The sequence below is a fragment of the Colletotrichum gloeosporioides genome (assembly GCF_011800055.1).
Source record: "Colletotrichum gloeosporioides strain Lc1 chromosome Unknown consensus_22, whole genome shotgun sequence".
Taxonomy (NCBI): Eukaryota; Fungi; Ascomycota; class Sordariomycetes; order Glomerellales; family Glomerellaceae; genus Colletotrichum; species Colletotrichum gloeosporioides.
In genome coordinates, this window is record NW_025544667.1 from 686,794 (window position 1) to 705,932 (window position 19,139).

The 19,139-nt window shown below is 50.5% G+C and overlaps 6 protein-coding genes across 6 annotated transcripts; 4 read left to right on the forward strand and 2 right to left on the reverse strand.

The window, feature by feature from the left end:
- Nucleotides 1–2,255: 2,255 nt before the first annotated feature.
- On the forward strand, nt 2,256–4,007 carry GCG54_00006955 (uncharacterized protein; the record flags this gene model as incomplete). The annotated part of the gene is made up of 1 exon (XM_045406946.1): nt 2,256–4,007. One exon carries the CDS (start codon nt 2,256–2,258, stop codon nt 4,005–4,007), a length of 1,752 nt encoding a protein of 583 aa, XP_045267492.1.
- Nucleotides 4,008–8,810: 4,803 nt separating this feature from the next.
- GCG54_00006956 (uncharacterized protein) lies at nt 8,811–9,815 on the forward strand (the record flags this gene model as incomplete). Its single annotated transcript, XM_045406947.1, has 2 exons — nt 8,811–9,019; nt 9,083–9,815. The coding sequence occupies 2 exons, from the start codon at nt 8,811–8,813 to the stop codon at nt 9,813–9,815; spliced, it is 942 nt and encodes a 313-aa protein (XP_045267493.1).
- A 927-nt stretch (nt 9,816–10,742) lies between these two features.
- GCG54_00006957 (Lipase 2) lies at nt 10,743–12,498 on the reverse strand (the record flags this gene model as incomplete). Its single annotated transcript, XM_045406948.1, has 2 exons — nt 10,743–12,035; nt 12,094–12,498. 2 exons carry the CDS (start codon nt 12,496–12,498, stop codon nt 10,743–10,745), a joined length of 1,698 nt encoding a protein of 565 aa, XP_045267494.1.
- A 1,749-nt stretch (nt 12,499–14,247) lies between these two features.
- On the forward strand, nt 14,248–14,797 carry GCG54_00006958 (uncharacterized protein; the record flags this gene model as incomplete). Its single annotated transcript, XM_045406949.1, has 2 exons — nt 14,248–14,394; nt 14,462–14,797. Coding segments are annotated over 2 exons (483 nt in total), but the record flags the coding sequence as incomplete, so codon positions are not given.
- A 168-nt stretch (nt 14,798–14,965) lies between these two features.
- Nucleotides 14,966–15,575, forward strand: GCG54_00006959 (uncharacterized protein; the record flags this gene model as incomplete). Its single annotated transcript, XM_045406950.1, has 3 exons — nt 14,966–15,018; nt 15,071–15,211; nt 15,263–15,575. 3 exons carry the CDS (start codon nt 14,966–14,968, stop codon nt 15,573–15,575), a joined length of 507 nt encoding a protein of 168 aa, XP_045267496.1.
- An 856-nt stretch (nt 15,576–16,431) lies between these two features.
- GCG54_00006960 (Puromycin resistance protein pur8) lies at nt 16,432–18,444 on the reverse strand (the record flags this gene model as incomplete). Its single annotated transcript, XM_045406951.1, has 3 exons — nt 16,432–17,018; nt 17,078–17,823; nt 17,876–18,444. 3 exons carry the CDS (start codon nt 18,442–18,444, stop codon nt 16,432–16,434), a joined length of 1,902 nt encoding a protein of 633 aa, XP_045267497.1.
- Between the last annotated feature and the right edge of the window lie 695 nt (nt 18,445–19,139).

Here is a 19,139-nt window from a genome sequence, read left to right on the forward strand (position 1 = left end):
GGCTCGTAAACGGAACAGAAAAGCCTGTCAGTAAGCCGCTGGTTGGTTCCATATGCCGGTTCTTCAGTGCTGTCATCCGTAAAGTCTCTCTTCCCCGGCAGATCAGCCGGGCCTTTGTTGGCAGTTCCTGATATCCACTCCTGGATAGAGTCAATACGTTTGGTAGATAAGCTTTCGGCCCGTGGACGAGAACCAAATGCTTCCACGAAATGCTCCACGGAAGCTATGGTATTCTTTGAGTCGGCATCCGGCCTTGCTGTATCTGAAGGCTCCTCTGAAAACCCATATTGAAACATGGGCTGGCATTTGAAGCAGCAAAATATTCCGAAGGAAGGAGACTCCAGGATTTCTTGCATCAAGACGCGTGAAGAGGGTCGGTTCTCAGGTTGGGTGTCCAACAAAGTTCTGGTCCAGGCTAACGGCTCCTTGTCGTAGTCATCTCTGGTTTCTCGGTTTCCGAGGTGCTTTATCCAAGAAAATAAGACGGAGATGTTGGCATATGGAAAAGGTTTGTTCCTATAAAATTTGGAATTCTCAGAGATCTTGGCCCTCAGATCTTTAGGCTGACGACCGAGAAGCTTTGTGGTCATCTCGAGGTAGATTATCCCAAGAGACCACATATCGCTAGCGGTCCCACGTTCCTTATCCTGGGCTATCTCGGGAGCCATATAATCAGGACTTACTGGCGTCGCTCGATGTCTTGTCATGCTTCCAGGCCTTCCCGTCCAATTATAGGCAGACCCAAAATCACTCACATACACTTCTCCTCGGCAGACCAGCACGTTACGGGACGATAGATCCCGGTGTCTGATGTTCCTTTGGTGAAGATAGTCAACAGCTCCAGCAAGGCAGCCGTAAAAGCGTCTCAGGATATCCTGGCTGTCGTGATCGAGATGTTCAGAATGGCCGAGGAACTGGGCAAGCGTACAGTCCGCCACTGGTTCCATCAGGTAAGCAATATACTCTCTGTCGGTGTAGCTACCAGTGATGCGAATGAGATGCTGGTGTCGCAATTGCTTGAGCTCTTGAAGTTCGTTGAGTAAACATGCTTGATTCTGATGGCTTTGCTCTGTACGGGCTCTAAGAGCCCTCTTTCTGGCATATGTACGGGTGCTGAGGCGGCTGAAAACACGGTCAACCGCTCTGCTTCAGTCAGTTCTCCGTTCGGATTCAATTAGGTGGTATTATATCTCCTACCCGAAGCTCCCCTGCCCCAAGGGTCCCATTGGAGTGTAATAGTCATCCCCACTGGTGTGAATCGGAAGTCTCAGATGGTGGCCTTCCTTCTCTATGTGTCTTGTTTCTGTAAGGAACACATCCTGTGCTTTGAGGAAGTCCCCTCTAATGCTGCTTCCGCTCACATCGGCGACAAAAGAAGGCAGAGTAATATTGTTAAATGGAAGGTGGAAGTCAGTAACATTCGCCGCTGCGAAATTGTTCATGTACTGGAGGCCGTTGATGTTTCGGAGGATCGCATATATCCGAGGCCGCGGTGACCATCTGTGCTCATCATGATGCCGCCCTGCCTGTTGATCAAGAATTCCGAGATAGAGTTGAATGTCTTGAATAGCTTTCTGTGCCGTGCGTCCATTTTGAGTTTCACTCTCTGGTATCTTGAGAGAACAGAGTTGCTGTAACTTAAGATCGATTTCCTGTGACTGGGAAACAGGCACCTGAGCTGCCTGAGCCCGGCCTGGCGGGCTAGCAAACCATCGGACCCAAGAAGTCAGTGAGTTCGACATTGTTGATTGGCAGCTCGCTCCAAGCCATGTGCTCTCAAAACCAAATCAGAGCGAGCGCGGATGCAGAAAAGGGACACACAACGGGCAACGAGGATGATGGAGGGGCAGTCGCTCTTGTCAGACGCCGCATCATGGACACATATGCAACGTGATGGAGGGCACCGATTGTGGTTCTTTCGAGTTGTGAAAGGGTTGGGCCCCACCACCGTACATGAAATCTACCCATTTGGTGTACAGCCTGATTGTCCTCACCCTGTAAATGGCGCTGTGCCTTACCAAATTCATGCATAAACGAGGTCATCTGACGAGGTAGCCGCGGAAAACAGGGGTGCTTTAGTTATATCCTACCCGCTGTTAGACAAGGCAACTGGTTCGCCATTGTACACGCCTTGTGCCCTCCACCAATCTAGGCGAGTTGTCTTAAAACTCCTCTCGAAACTCATCGCGCCATCTCTCCTGAGCAAATAATCATAAACGAAAGCTCCGGTAAGCAAGCTTTCTACGTCCCGCAGAATGGAGGGGGCTGCAGCCGTCGTCGGGATCATCACAGCCGCTGGTCAATCGTTTAGCGCCTGTGTTCAAGCGTTTGAATTTTTCAACACTGCACAGCACATCGGGCCTGATGGAGATTTATTCCGAACGGGCTTGGAGTTTGAGAAGTACCGCCTGATTTCATGGGCATGCCGAGTTGGCATCGACCGTGACAGCAGAAGGTCTGCTCTCAATTGGGAGGTTGCGAAACTCCTGCTGAATCAGCTGGAATTATTTCTTACCTCCGCTGACCGTCTCAAGACGCGATACGCCCTAGAGGTGTCGGAAGAGCAGGTGCAAGAAATCGAAAAGCTTCGAGCTTTGGAGCCCCCGAAGCAAGGCATTGGGAAACTCATCGCACGTCTCAAACCAAACATTTACAACACTTCAGCCCAAATAATCCAGGCAAATAATTCGCCCATCAAACGACTCCTATGGGCTACAAGAGACAAAGAAAAGCTAAAAAGAATTATAAATGAGATAGCAGGTCTCATCGACAAGCTTGAACACCTTCTTGACGACGCGGAACGACTTTCAGAACGGGCGGAGTACACAAAATTGCTTCGCGAAGTTATATCTCTCACTTCAACCACCTCGGAAGCTCGTCAGATTGAAGAGCTGGTCCGCAATGTTCATCAGGAGAACACTGATGACATGGCCATCGAAGCCGCAGCATACGTGAAACAGATCCGACTTGTTGTGGGCATGGACAAGCGGGAAGATGAAGTCAAGCCGACAACTCCCCAGGAGACACTTGGACTAAGCATCAAGCCCTTGAATGTTCTCAAACGCTCTCTTACGTCATGGAAGGGAGAGAGCGAGTCTTTGAGATATTTGGGTCTCGAGTTTGCTTCCTACAACCAAAGACAAGTTCTCATTCAATGGAAGACGGTCGACAGTCTGCACTGGGACATCTACAAAGGACAGATGAAAAGCCTCGCCTTGTTGCTTGCGTCCTTCCGCGACGACTCATTTCACTCGCTTCCATGCAAGGGGTACTACCCCATGAGGAGTCGAGCAATACATGGAATCGTCTACGAAATGCCCGACAACGATACAGACTGGACGTTCAAAACTCTGAAGGACCTCATATCAGAACAGCCGCATGTTTCGCTTGGGCGACGAACAGAAATTGCGAGGATGATAGCCCAGACGGTGCTGCAGCTCCACACAGCTGGTTGGATGCACAAAAGTTTACGGCCCGAGAATATCATCTTCTTGGCTCCACGGGGGTCAAGTAATATCTTGTTCCTCAAGTCTGAGCCTATCATAGTTGGCTACGACTACGCTCGAGCTGACAACGAACATTCAGCAGCGGCATATACTCAACGCCCCGACACCGATGTCGACGCAGACTTATATCGCCATTTGAAGACCCGTGGAGATAATAGGGAGACGTACCAAAAGCGATTTGACCTCTACTCTCTGGGGTGCTTGATCCTAGAGCTGGCCTGTTGGCGGATCCTTCAGTCCATCTTTTCGACATTTGTCACAGAGGGTCTCGCAGACACGATCGAGGATGCGAGAAAGCACAATAGTGTTCTGGATCTTCCCACGATGGATGATATTTTGAAGAACGAAGAGGCCGTGGCTTACATTGAGCATAACGGCGGAACGAAGATCAGAGAAATCATTAGTTTGTGCTGCTCCATTCCCAAGGCAGGCGAGGATGAGGAGGGTCTGCTGAAAGAGCAAGTGGCTGTTGTTCGGGAATTGGAATGGTGTAGAATGTAGCCTCAATTAGATCCCAAGTATGAGTTCAGGGTTTAGATATCTAGGCACCCTGCCTATGTACTGGCTGTGGGTAAAGGATTAATATGTCAAATCAACGCTGCGGACTGTATTCGAGGAGGGGGGCGTTCAGCTCCTTGGTGTCCACACAAAATGTTTAGGGTAGATGAAGCTTCCCAGACACCGAGAACAAAGACCATACAAGATTGAAACAAAGTTTCAATCGCAGGGCAAAAGAAAAATTCCCATGTCCCTCACAAAGCTTTTCAGGTGATAGCTTCTGCTTACTGGTATTTATCTCACTATCACTTAACTACACTGCACTGCCTGGATAATACTAAAGCCTATTTTACCGTCATCTCTACTTGCGTTAGACTTTAGCGGCGGCCCTGACGCTCTCTCTCCGCACGCTCACGAGCCTGGCGCTCTTCTTCCCGCTGTCTATTCTGCTCAGCAAGGCGCGCGAAGTCATCGTCGACTCTCTACAAATCCATCAATCATTCGTTAGTACAATTTGTGTTAAACATTTGGTGAAAGCCACGGTGCAAAACGGCTGTATACTGCTGTCTATACAGCTATACTGCCATTGGGTGGTCTTACCCGTTGCCAGTCTCTGGCCTCTTGTCGGTCTTGCTCACGCTCCTCGTTTCTGCGGCGCTGCTCTCTCTCACGCGCAGGATCCTGTCTACCGAGCATGTTTGCAGCTGGAAGATGTCAGTGTGTTTCTAGAAAGCAGCTGCCATGTCGACAGCTGCAAACTGTGAACTCACAATGGTGTTGATACTTGGCGATTGAATTGGTGTGCGATGTTGGTAGTGATAGATATCTTGAGATACTGAGTTTTGCTTGATTTGTGCTGTGTAGATTTGATTTCAGGGGCGAAAAGACGAGTCTTTTATATGTCAACTCTTCTTTCTTTGGAAACTGAGGATTCGGTGAAGTTTGACAGCGCAAATCCAATCACTGCCCTTGCTCGCGCACACCATTATGGAACGACTCTGCGAATGGGAGCGGTGAAAGGGTTCTTCAGCCATAGACAGATGCAGTGAGGAAGCAGAACACTTCAGACCTGTCACATGAGCCATACCAATGAACTGCGTTATAATGAATTGAAAACTGATTATTGCACATCATTTGGAGACTCAGGCCGAACCAACATATCACCTAATGCTATAGCGATGCTGTGCCTGGAGGACTAACGATACAAAATATTTCAGAGGACAGAGGATCGATAGCAATGTCTGTGAAATATCGGCAATATCCCATCCAACCTCTCGACTTGCATATGCTGATACAAACGGAACTTTAACCTTGGCGGGAGCAAAGCTCATGAAGCATTCACTACCGTAGGTATTAGCTCGTGCTGGCTTGTCATTATCTCTCTAAAGTGAATTAATTGCATCGGAAATGCGTCATCATTGAAATGTTGAAGCTTTTTGTATTCTTGAAGATACTCCCTCAGACAAAATCAAGGTATATGCAGCTTGAAGAAGCAGAAGCATGATAGAAGGGCAATACGCTGTAAGCTGAACCATTGGACGTCTTTTGACTTTTTGCAATTTAACACAGTAGTGACCGCAGGTAGCTAAAGATGCGACACAGTGAATAGGTTGTGTACTGCCCTATTCATTACCACGGCATGATCGGGTAACACATCCTGAGGCGGTCGACAGCGGTTTGCAAAGGCTACCTGCATCAACGGAAGTTTCAATCTCCATCAGACTGGCTGGTGACAGACTGCGCTACTTAGACTGTAGCCACACATTACTTATTTGCCATTCTCTAGCAAAAGTTGTTGGTGTTCTTAGGTATGATGCAAATACATGCAATCACCGCACGTGTTGTATTTTGGTCCACTAAGAGGCAGTGTAAATTCAAAATCTCAAGAGCTATGATAGGTATAGGGTGATTACAACAGTTTCAGTGTTTCAAAGTCTAAAATTGACTAAAGCTAAGATAAAGTCGTTCGTTGATAGAAGAAAGAATAGCGGGGAAGCAAAGTACACCTAGAGAGAATTCCGTCCTGGTGTCAATAGATAGCCCAAAGACTAAACTATAAAACCGGAACTCAGAGGCCCAAATCTGTCTCCTCAATTGTGCTACTTAATAACTACGGTATTTCTCACTGCTGCTATTGCCATGGACGTCATCATAGCGGGTTATCTGCGGTTCTGACGCTGAGCGCGCTCCTGGGCTCGCCGACGGTTCTCTTGAATGGTGGCGTTCCTGGTGTCCACGATTTGCTAAAAAGTGATGTTAGAATATCGGTCGTCGTTTGGGGCATGAAATTCGTCTCGCGTACCTGTGCAAGCTGATCCATATGTCTGTTTTGAGCCTCCTGCCTCTCCTTCTCCTGGCGCTTCTGGAGCTCACGCGATTGATCTTGCTTGCTGAGCATGGTCGCGGCTATAAAATATCAGCTTGTGTCTTGGTACTTTGTGTAAGAGCAGATATGTACCGGGTTGGGTGTGTTAACGCTTGTTGTAGATGTGGTTATAGTGGTTGTTTGGGAAGAGAGTACTGCACAAGTGTTATGCCTTGTGAATATTGTTATGATCTGCTTGTTCATGCTACGAGAGCGTTCCAGAAGTCAACTCATATATAGCCTGGCTTTGTACGCAAAATAATTCACTTTCGAATGGGAAATCGTCGTGCGTGAATAACTATCAGCCTGTGAAGTAGCACTGTGGCGGAAGGCTTCCGGTTCGAGTAAAGGTGCACCGAAAGAAGACTACGTTCACTATTCATTATCACTTCCATAGCAAAACGACCTATGTCGTAGTGACTGACTGGTTGAGAGTTCTTCATCGCGTGCTGTCGACCGTTGAATGACGCTGCCCGTACAGACTCTCGAGCTCGCCAGTACCACACAAGTGACAAAATTACCAGAACAAACTTCAATTAACGATTCCGAAGTGACTTGATAGCGACCTAGGCATCTGGTACTTTGTACTAACTACTTTCATTATTACAAAGACAAGAGTGTACAGCATGAATAGATGGATGTGACATTGCTCAGAGACATTTGGCCTGCTCATGTAAGTTTGAACCTTGCCCTGAGCTGAAGCTTTCTTTCAAAAGGTTGTATGCTTAGATATTATGAGTCCTTGGTACTAAACCACATCTAAAATCTTAGTACGCCCGCATAAAGCATTGTACAAAACCACGTGAACATCATGACATAGCAGACTAGAAGGGTTTTCTCAAGTATCCGGCCCACTCCCACGATTTTGCAAACCGGCTCCACAAGCATGGTCAAAATTATGATAAACAAGAGTCTGCAAACCCCAGCATTTGGTCAGTTATCATAGTCGTGCGGCATGCCGACGGCCTCCTCGGACTTTCATATCAAGAACTCACGGTAAACGACTCCGGCCTACGCGCTCAATAATCTTTCCCACTCCAGTGACCCAAGCACTGCCTGGAATGTTCGCAGGTGGGATAGGGTCACCGATACTGGCGACATCTATGTTCTTTGAGCCCATGTCGTTCCTTGGTGGAGGAAGTTCAGCTGATTTGGAGATTGATTGCCGCCTGAGTTGCGCCATTGATTGATCACAGCGTTTTTATTCTACTGGCTGAAGACTGTGGCGAGGAAATTAAGTGTAATGTGTAAGAATAGTTGTCGCACGAGAGGAAAGTCAAAATGCAAATGCTCGACCACAGCGGCCGGCTTCACAGAGTAATCAGCTTTATGAACAAGACACAGATTTGACAGGGTCTAGTACAGAGCGGCCGCCTTGCGAGCGGCCGCCTCGACATAAGTCCCAACAAGCGGGTACGGGTAGGAGCCGATTCCCGCCTTGGCTTTCCCTAGGCTACAGCGATCCGCCCCACAGATAGAGACTCATGAGAGCCCAATCGAATGGTCACAGCCGGTTCCCGATTCCGATAGAATGCCCACTCATGTCACAAAAGCTTTCTTTTTCCAACCTAAGTTCCATCAAGATTTCTAATTAAGCCGAAAAGGCGATGAGTTTCACGATGCTGTGGAGATCGGTTTGTGATCTGTCACTTCAAAACAGGCAGCAAAGAGCCGCAGCGTAAAAAACATCGAGTTCGGTGATGTACTAATCCGGAAGAACTGAAGGAGAAGACATATCTTTAGCCCATGCTTTTCATGAACAACGATAATTGGCTTGAGCTTTGGCATTGGGCCAAGAACACCGTCGATATGTCGGTGAAACGCATTTTCCTCCATGCAAGGTGATTGCCGAAGTGACACCTTTCCTACCCCTTTCTCTAGATTCTGTGACCACTATTGCTAGACAGGATACCGAGATACTTGTTTTGAGGTATTGCAAGCATTGGAACCCTTGCTATCAGGTCTGGAACAGATAGAATTCGCAGAGTCTACGTACATCTTTCTCTTGAATCTGAGGTGCATTCGGAAGTACAATCCACCTGCCTATGAAAAAGTCCCCTGATTTGAGAGTCTGTGGGTGCTGCGGAATGTGTCCCAGGGATTATCATCACACGGCGGCTCGCCAGGGTTTGTAATCGGGAGCCGCTCGAGAAGTCTTTCGATACGAGGGACTTTGGTACACTATCTCGAAGAAGCAGGTGTTGAGGGCCATTGGCTGCATCGTCGAGTCGGTTAGTGGAGATATTCGCAAGGATGTATGACTTTCCAACTAATGGTCAGTTGGAGGGGACAATGACTTGCTCCCTAGGTTTTCACGGGATTTGTATATAAGCTGCAGATTTGCTTCCAAGTTTGCGGTTGTTTGTGCATCGATTTCAGCTACGACACCTTATCACTCATTTCTCTCAGCTTTCAAGCAAGTCAATCCTCCGGCCACAACAATGAAGTTCCTCCAGACTGCCGCGTACGCCTTGATGGCCAGCCAACTTACGGCGGCTGCGCCTTTGACGGAAACAGATTCGACGAAGAGTATCATTGAATTTCGCACTCCCAATGATGCCTATACCGTGAAGGCCGAGTTGGAGCAACGAACCAACGTTTGTAGAAGGATCGGCACAACTCTCCGTACAATTGGCACAAGTCATGCAGTGTAAGTTGTTCCGTTTTTTACCAATACCATCAGCATATTCAGATTGACTGACATTTGATTCAGCGTCATTTTCATGACCACCGGATCTGATCTGGTTGAGACTGTCTGTCGCCTCGCAGGCGGTACTAATTGCGAGGACTGGGCGAAGGCAATCCGCCTTGGGTTCCTCCTGATCTACGGGATCGCCTCCGGCGCCAGCGGTGCCGTGCCCGAGACCAACATGAAGATGAAGCGCGAAGAGATTGTTGAATACAGCGACGCCATGCGATCATACTGGGAGAACACTCTTGTCGACACCGGCCTTGCATTCGACTCAGTCAGCATCCTGCCGTTCGACGAAGAGGTGGCAGCCCTCGAAAAGCGGGACGACGCTGACCCCAAGCTTCTCGCTCGCATCCATTTCAGCGGTCTTGTTGACGACGAAACGGGAAAGAAGCACGAGATCATCGCCAACCACTTCGAAGGGAACAACACCGTGCTGCACCTTCCCGGGCTGAATCAGGAGGAACTGGCATCTCGCGACCTGAGCAAGCGAGCTGGCGCAGCAGGCTTCAAGATCTCTTACACCACACGCAAGCTGTCTCTACTCACCCGCAGCCATCAGTCGGAGATGTCAGGTTTCATTGCGGCTGCCTGGGCCCTTGCTTCGGCAAACAACCAGTTGGAAGACTATATTGGTTTTGCCAGTACGGACCACAGTGCAAACTTCTACTACCGCATTATCCCTGAGCTCTACTCGTTTGGACTCAACTACGAATCAGTTGATATCTGTGGTGGCATGGCTAGCTTCTTGTAAGCTGTAATTTTTCTGGTGCAATCAGAAAACGGAGCTGCGAAACAGTTTTGCTGGATACAGAAGCTCCAGAAATGAGTTAATTAGTTTGATATTCAAGAGGACGGGATGGCGATGAAGTAATGGTAGCGAAAGTAGTTTGTATATAATCAAATAATCACTACTTCACCTGATCAGATCCGCTCCACATGCTTCCCACTTGTTGCTTAGTGAACCAAAGGGGATGGTCAGTCATTCACGGACTTCACTATGTGAGCGAATACTTCTCGCTGCTCATGTGGGCGGGTAATCGCTATCCGTACTAACGACAACAAGAACGAATAATGCCGATGACCGTTGTGACAACAACAACAACAACAACAACAACAACAACAACAACAACAACAACAACAATAATAATGAAAACGGCAGCGACTATGACGACGATAGCGATGTCGACGAAAGAGACAAAAGGAAGGATACTGAAGATGAAAATGGTAAAAACAACAGAGTTACTCAAGTAGCTAATGAGAGCAGTGTTGGCTTGATGAGAGCCCGACAGCGAACTCTAATTCACTCGTGTCGTGGAATGGAGCCTCGACGCGATCTCTCAATCTTTGATTATGGTGTAGTCAAGTAACATATCGAATGTTTGTTATGAACTGGTGGAGAAATTCACCTGTTCAACTCAGCCAAAATTTCCCGGCCAGCCTACTTCGAACAAGAATGGTAAGTGGATGACGGGGGTTTACGCAGTTAGAAACGTAGGTGACAGTTTTTGGAGGTACATCTAGATGAATAAAGCGACAGGAAACAAGCAGTGTGTAGTCTATGCACAGTATTCAGCTGGGCAAGGAACATTAGGCTCAATAAATAGTCTATGCAAGGAGTTATCATTAAAATTAGGATCTACAATCTTCAACATCGTGAACAGCCAATCCAATCCTAGGCTCAAGCAAAAACATGCTCTTGGATGTAGGCGATCTCAGTTGCCCTGTAGTCATCCCTCTCAATGTAGCCAAGCTTGGAGTAGTTGGCGTTGAAGACTAGGTTGAGCGGCTGATCAGGCGTGTATTGGGGCCAGACAAGACCCTTGGTCCAAGGCCAAGGCCAGCCGTTGCACTGATTGGGGTCGGTGTCGTGGATGAAGGCCACCCACATCTTGCTCATCTTGTCGGCCAGCTGAACATACGACTGCGGCTTGCCCTCAAAAGGATTGGCGGCATATCCGAGACCATTGACGTTGTTGAAGACGAACGCGACCTCCTGGAAATGAGTGGCGCCGTAGATGGGTCCGAGGCCGTTGACGTACACGTTCCAGCGGTAAGAGTAGACGGGGATGCCGGCGTCAGAATACGAGCTGGCGAGAAGGCGTCTACCGCTGTGCTGTTGATAGTCTCCTGCGACGGCCGCAACACGCTTCCATTGGGAACCGAACGCAGTGCCAGTGGGTCGATCGGGATACGACGCTGGGATACCGACGGCGGGGTCATCAGGGTACAACTCCTTGAGAGCGGCGATCTGTGTGGAGTCGACCAGCAGACTGCTAGCGAGCCACGACTCAAACTGCTCCGTGGTGTTGATGCCCTGTTTGGCGTAGCCCGTGCCCTCGTCAAAGTTATTGCCCAGAAGGAGCGGAACGGGAGCGAATTTGCCCTCGGCAAGAAGCGTCGTGGCCTTGTCACTGATGAAGTCGCCGTCAATGACAGCGCTGATCGTAGGTGCGGTGACGCTCAAAGGGTTGGTGCCGTTGAAGATGGCGTTGAGGGTCTGCCATGGGAGCGCGCGCACGCAGGCCAGACGGTCGCTAGCATCCGCGCATCCAGTCTTGGCCAAGAGTGCCTCGAAGTACGGCTGCCAGGCATCAGCGCCGACGAACTTAGCGACAGAGCTACCACTCTCGAGGATGGCGCTGCGGAAGAGGTTGTCATGCTGTCCATCATAGGCAATGAGCTGCATGCCCAATGACCGTGCGCCAGCCGACTCGCCCCAGATGGTAACCTTCTCAGGGCTGCCGCCGAAGGGGGAAATATTCTCTTGAAGCCATCGCAAAGCCAAGCGCTGGTCCCTGAAGCCAATGTTGCCTGCGCCGTCGTTCTGAAGTTCCTGGCTAAAGAGGAAACCCCAGTAGGAGAGACGGTAGTTGATGCTGGCAGCGATGATGGGCTTGTTCTCCTTGACGGACTGCTCGACGATGTAGCTAAGGTTGTATCTCGGGTCGCGAGAGCCGCCGTTGACGTAACTCTGCCGAGGTGAGAGTCAGTGATGGCCGTCGTCTCAAGTTGGGAAGAAGTTTACTTACGCCGCCGTGAACCCAGATACCTACGGGGAGGTCATCTCCAGGCTTCGTGCCGGCCGGACGAACGATGTTGATCGTCAGGCAGTCCTCTGAGACTAGGTTGCCCAGGTTGGCAGTATCTGAACCATACCCAATGCACATCCATCCATATTCGGTAGCGTTCCTCGTCTCCTCAAACGAAGAGTTCAGCGGCTGAGGTGCTGCATAGCGAAGGGAGCCAATGGGGGGCTGCGCGTATGGGATGCCCAAGAAGAAGTCCTGAGCGTACTCCTCGTTCCGGACACCAACATACGTTCCATTGGACAGACGCACGGAAGGAGGCGAAACGTCATGGTGACCCGGGAAGCACTCGGACAGGTCAAAGCCCGACAGGAGCACCAGAAGAAGGTTAATTGCGTTTGGACGCATTCTGGGCAGTTTCAACGTCGTCGAAGGGCTCGAAGGAAGGCTTCTAGAAGTCAAAAAGATGAGGAGGGTGGCAGGTGGCTGAAAACGGCGCGTCTCATGTCAATCGCAGAAGAACTGATTTTGAACCTGCAGAGCTGCACGTTGTCGAGCTAGCCGGGAGGCAAGGAGTCGGCAGCCAGTCGTGGCATTTTGTCAACTAATTGCCTCATCGCCATCCAACGGTCGACGACTTCTCCCGACATTGCCTAGAGACTAACGGTTGCGACGGCGTCGCTACTAGGTGCTAATTGGGATAGTAATCACCGATCGGTCGTGGGACTATCGATGAACCCTAGATCGAATATACTCCCATGACACCATCTAGCCCCTTCCTCTGCCCCTTGGGGTGTCTTTTGGGGTCCGGGGATCGGGGAGGACCACGAGCCTTTGCAGGCCGTGTGCATGATTTTCCCTACCCAGATTGCGAAGAGCTCGCATGGCCCCCATGAGGGTTCGTAGTTGCTGCCAGCTTGCATTCGTGGCCCTTAATCTCATCTCGTAATTGCATGCTGTTGGTGTCTAGCGTCATTCCAACCTCTTGCGGACCATCGGCCAAGCGTTGCTAGTTTCGGCTTAGCATGGCAAAATGGTGAGACTACGCTACCGCCTAGCCACCTTCGCCCGTTGGTCAACGGCTAATGACTTCCAACTTGATGACCTCGGTTAATCGAGTCTAGAAGCCCCGGTTCATGTATAACCGGGAGAATCCCACAGTCGCACGAATGGGATCTCGCCCCGGTTGATCCACATCATTTGAGTTCGACGCTAGAAGGTTTACCCCAGCTAGTATGTAAGGCTGGGATCTCTTGGCCTGGCGTGATCTTTGGAGAAGAAAAGGGCGGAGTCTTCAGCTGGGTTGCGTTGGCGTGGAAATTGTTGCCTGATGCAGGTGGGAATCTCGTGTTGCAGAACAAAGGAATAAGGAAATATCGCATGCAGACTGCTGGAGAACATTGTTGGTTGCAAGAAATTTTCCGGGTGAACGGGAAGACATCTCAATGATTGATGAGAGGGAGAAGAAAAAAGCAAGAATTACTCGTTGGAAAGATCAACCGAGTAGCGAGCCGAAGCCGACGCGTTTGCCGAATCTCCGCCTCCGTAGAATCCGGCTTTTGCAACGCCACATTACTTGATTTGGGGGCCCAACATGCCAGTCTAGTGAAGTGGTGTGAAGAAGCCATGGAAGGATGCAAATGCATGTTGGGAGTTTCGTGTGCGACTGCCAATCTCCCATCTGCCCACCGTCACCCTTGAGGTTGCACCCCCCTACAGCCTGCAGGGCGACGTTCAAGCAGATAGCCAGTCGGCCGACAAATCGGGGCAGGAAAGCGGGAGACTGAACGTCCATCCGAACTCCGTATCTCTAACTGGGACGACTCGGCTCGCCCTAGCGCACACACATGATTGTAACTTTCGCCCTGGTTTCGAGGGGGGCACATAGCGCGAAAAGAGTCGGGGACGTCTTTCCCAAAAACCACTAAACCAGCTGTTCTCCTCGGGGAGGGAACCTTTGTTGTGCCTGGGATACACCCTTGCAAGGAGCGCTGATCAGGAAAACTTACGAATATGCTGGTTTCCATATTATGAGGGTGCGGTGCACCTCTGCTGTTGGGGGCTGTTGGTCGAACTCTTGCGAGATCTGACGATTTTCAACCCAAGCTTTTGTCCACAGAAAACTGTGGCCCTGGGGCTTGTGCCGCAAAGCCGACGATGGTCGACGATAGAGGCGGCCGGCTGCTTGCTGCAACTTGGTCGTTGGTAGGCGCAAGCGCCATACTATTATTCCTCAGAATATACTGCAAGATATGGCGTGGTAGGGGACTTTGGTGGGACGATCACTTGCTCATTGGCTCTTGGGTATGTGTGCCGCTCTTCTCGCATCTTTTCATCGCGAACGACCAACCTAATTGTGCTGTGTGCAAAGGCTGCGTTGGCGATTTCCGTTTCCATCAACTCTTACATCGTATCGCTGGGGTTTGGTCGCCACATATGGACCATCAGCGACGAAAACCGAAAAGAGATCAACCTCTTCACGATCCTGGTCGCCACCTTCGGAATCATCGCGACGACAACGAGCAAATCGTCCTTCGCGCTCACGCTATACCGAATCGTAACCAACAACTGGACAAAGTACTTTTTGATTTTCGTCATCGTGTCGATCAACATCTCGATGAACCTAGTCTGGATATTTGGGTTCGCCAAATGCACACCCCTGGAGAAGGTCTGGGATGGCAGTGTCCCCGGAACATGCTGGGATAAGACCAAGTTGGTTCGATACCAGCTCTTTGCAGCATGTAAGTTGATGGCCGTGGTCACGAACTCATTTCACCGTACGGCAACGAAGCTAACATGCATCCATACAGATTATTCAGCTGTCCTGGACTTCGTGCTGGCATTTCTGCCCTGGCCGATCCTGATGAGGGCAACAATGAGACGTCGCGAGAGACTCGGTGTTGCCATCGCCATGAGTCTTGGGGCTATGTAAGATCTACGATCCGGATCTCGCGGATATAAAACTGACGACAGACTTCAGTGCGGGAGCTTGTGGAATTGTAAAAGCTGTTCTGGTCGTATCGATGACTAGCACGGATATCACATACGATCGTGTCGACCTCACCATCTGGACTTTGACAGAACCAGCCGCCTCCATCATGGCTGTCTCGATTCCCGTCCTGTCAGTATACTACGCACTGTGTTTGTGCCTCATCCACTAACGTCTGTACAGGAGAATGCTGTATCGCGAGCTGAAGTCCGCTTCGAGAAGTTATGGAAGGAGCAGATCACAGACGAATGCCCTCGAGACGGCGAAGACGGCCAGGACGAAGCGATATGGACAGGGCACGCATTACGGACGGAACTCTGTCGTCGTCATGTCGACGACGGGATGGCAAGAATCACAAGAAGCCTTGCAAGATGTGGAAAGCGGCCAGACTACGCCGCGAGGGATTATGAAAACAGAAGAAGTCAGGATACGGCACGAGAGGATGCCACCTGCAGGCGACAGCAAGAGCTCCATTGAGCTTGATACTTTTCGGTAGACCGGACTTTTTGGACCATTGGGAGCATGGGAAGCGCGAATGATACCTGGGCAGTATGCACCTACTTTTCGTTTTAGTAATGAGATAATGAAGACTCCTATTTGTTTTCAAATAAAGTGATGTATGAGAGCCAGCGTTGTCGACAAATGAGTGAGACTTCAACGGGTGCCTTCCTACATTTGACCAAAGTATCTTCAATGATACGTGGCAGACTCAATTCTAGGCGTGGGCGGCCTCGCATAAACTCTGATTCCATTGTGATTTCGGTGTTGCTTCAGGAGGGTGCTGTTGGTTGGGCGGTCTGGAACGCCCACATCTTTATGCAACAATAAGCTTTGTTGGTAATCAATCAAACAATGTCTCACATGTAAAGAAGAGAAACAAGAGATTCAGTTACACTCGTTCTCGTGAACATTTCAATGCGACCCTACGGCTACGATTAGAAACAAAACGCAAGTGGCACCCTGCCGAGCGTCCGAGGATACGCCGAGTCGGCACGGGGTGGGGCGCGGCCCAGGCTCATAAGATTTCCGGCGGGCCGGACCGGGAGCCAGGGCCGGGCACCGGAGAATTCGCAGGCACGTCATCAGCTTGCTCGAGTCAAGCGAGAGCGACAATAACCGCGGTCTCAGACACTGAAGTGGAATATGCAACATGATGAAGTTAAAGTCATGCCTCTGTTATCGCAAGTCTAAAATTCGCATTCTATCCGTAAAATAATTCTGCGCTCCTTGACGGCGTGTTGTCGTGTCTCCCTGAAACTTATCTCAAGTCTATAACCAATTACCCATATAATCAACAACGCTAAACTTTTGTTGTCCATCAATCCTTCGTATCAAGTCATTTCAGTCATGAATTAGTGCGCCATCACAGGACCGTTGACGACTCTGCCAACGTCCTTAACCCCGAAGATACTCGCAACAACACCAACACCGGCAAAACCAACGCAGCACCATAGACCGGTTCCGTACTGTTGCAAGATACCGTGTCCGTTCTTTGTGTCGACCGCCTGTACAACGGCGCTTGCAACTGCAAGCCCAAAGCCGCTGCCGATCTGGAACGCAGTGTTTATCATACCGCCGCAGAGACTCTTGACATTGACTGGAACTGAAGCCAGGAGTACGACGGTGATAGTGCAGTACACGATTGTCGTTCCAGCGACACCGATGACAGTTGTAGGAAAGATGTGCTTCCAGAAGTTGAGGTCGTCATCCCTCATGAGCGCGGCAGGCACAGGCGCGATGGCACAGATAGCCATGCCCACAGCGAGAAGCCACTTGGGGTTGAAGATCTCCAGCATGCGAGACATAGAAAGGCTGAAGATGAAGCCCGTGGCACCCATAGGAAGGAAACGAAGTGCAGTCTGGCCGGCGCTGAGCTTGTTCACTTCCTGCGCAATAAGGGTCGTGTAGTAGATGGTCGTCTGGTATCCGCCGTACATGACTGTCCAGGGGTTAGCACATGTCTCTGAATCGATAGTTCGCATACTGGGCAAGACTTACCGAATCCGCCGATCCATAAAGCAGCAAAGTTCTCAAGCTTCCACAGCGAAAGTGGCATGATGGGGTTGGCCACCTTCTTCTCCACATAGGTGAAGGCAACAATCATGGCGATGCTAACAATGAGCAGAGCGATGATGAACGCTTTACCCCAACCGTACTCGCCACCGCTGGAGAGCACGAAACTGAGAAGAATGAGTCCAGCTGTCGAGAGACCAGCACCGACAAAGTCTAGCTTCGGGCGCGAGGTGCCCTCCATGCGGTCTTTGGGAAGGAGGAACCATCCAATCGTACCGAGGGTGCCGGTGACCGCGACTGGGATGTAGAAAATGTATCTCCATCCCAGTGACGATGTCAAGAAACCTCCAAAGATTAAGCCTAGGCAGAACCCAACAGCTCCGGCGGCACCAAAGATCGTCAGAGCGAGAGTTCGGTCCTTGGCGACGAAATAGTTGCTGATGATGCCGACCGCTGACGGTACTGTCATGGCGGCGCCGATACCCTGTAGGGCTCGGAAGATTGAGAGCTGGATAAATGAGGTCGCGAAACCGTTGGCAATAGTCCAAATGCTCAAAGTCGCCATGCCAGAGCAGAAAATCAATTTTCTTCCGAAACGGTCGGCCAGGACTCCGGACAACAGCAGAAAGCCGCCGAAAGTCAAGGTGTAAGCCGAGATAAGCCACTGCAGCTCCCCGCTCTTGACGTCAAAGTCTTTCTGGATAGCTGGAAGAGCGATGTTGACACCTGTCCTGTTGAATAGTTAGTACCTTCTCTTTTGAGGCCTTTTCCGCCAAAACTTACATGAAAACGTTGTCCATCAGTTGTGCTCCGCAGGTGCAGAGGAGTACGATCGCTCCGCGAAAGGAAGCGACGGTGCCGACGTCTGGGTAAGCTTGCCCCGCACCGATTTCGTATTCGGCCGGTGTCTGAGTACCGGACCTCTCTCCTGGGGATGGCGGTCCTGAGGCGAAGCCGGAGACTGGTGATGGTGGCCGCGTCGATTGCGGTGTCGTAAACTCGGACGGAACTTCTCGAATGGTGCTGACGGGACCAGGCTTGGCGGCGCGAGGGAATGCAGGGAGCTCGAAGACGTGGTCCTGAGACTCACGCCTGTCTCGCGACCGGTGGCGGCTCAGGGCGGAGGCACTCAGAACGAGTTCCTCCATATCTTCCGGGCGCTCATGCTCAAAGGTGACTCGCGAAGTCTGCGAGACGGTGCTCCTGCGCCGAGTAATGGGAAGACCTGGGAAACCGGGTGGCGGGACGAAGGTAGGAACTTCTTCAAGTGCTGAGGTACGGCGACCGAGAGACTCGCCGTCCGCGTCAACAGAGACACGGCGGGTGTCGAGGGAGTGCTTCTCGTGCGTCATCTTGAGTTGTTGTCTCCAAGCAAACAGCTGGAATTTCCGAGACACAAACGCAGGATTAACGTCAACGGCGGGAGATGACGATGCTGTAAAGGGGCATGGGCAGTTGTCGTTCAAATACGCTCGAATGCGGTGTGTGAAACAGTGCGGCCATCTTCCGAGGGCTCTCACAAAGGTTGCAGTGATGTCAAATAAATCCTTATCAGTTGGGCGCTGTTCGCCACATGGCAGACTCTGCTCCCGACCTCAGGCGATTCACATGTCGTGATGCTCCACAGAGTTTCCACAGCTTTTGCGCGCCAATCCTACTCAAAGTTTCCCCATCGTGGAGTTGTGGAAAATTCGAGATTATCTAATCTTGTAGAACAGTCTGGACATGGGGTCTAATGAGTTGCTCGAACAGCCCTCGTTGACAGAAAAGCTTCTAGATAGCTTGGCATGGGGGTTCACAGACCATTTCAGGCTGCGATATCGCCAATTTGAAATTTTCATAGGGCTGAATGAGCTTAACAAATGCTGAAAACCGATTCATGAACTTGAATGTCCGGCACAGGTTCCGCTCTCACAGCCGTCATCGGGGTCCACTTGCAAGACTTTCACAAGGATCCAGACGCTTGCGCCACATGCCGCTGACGCTTGGTATTTCCTATCCTGCTCAGATAGGCAAGTTTTCGGCGCGAACTCCCAAACTCTTTTTG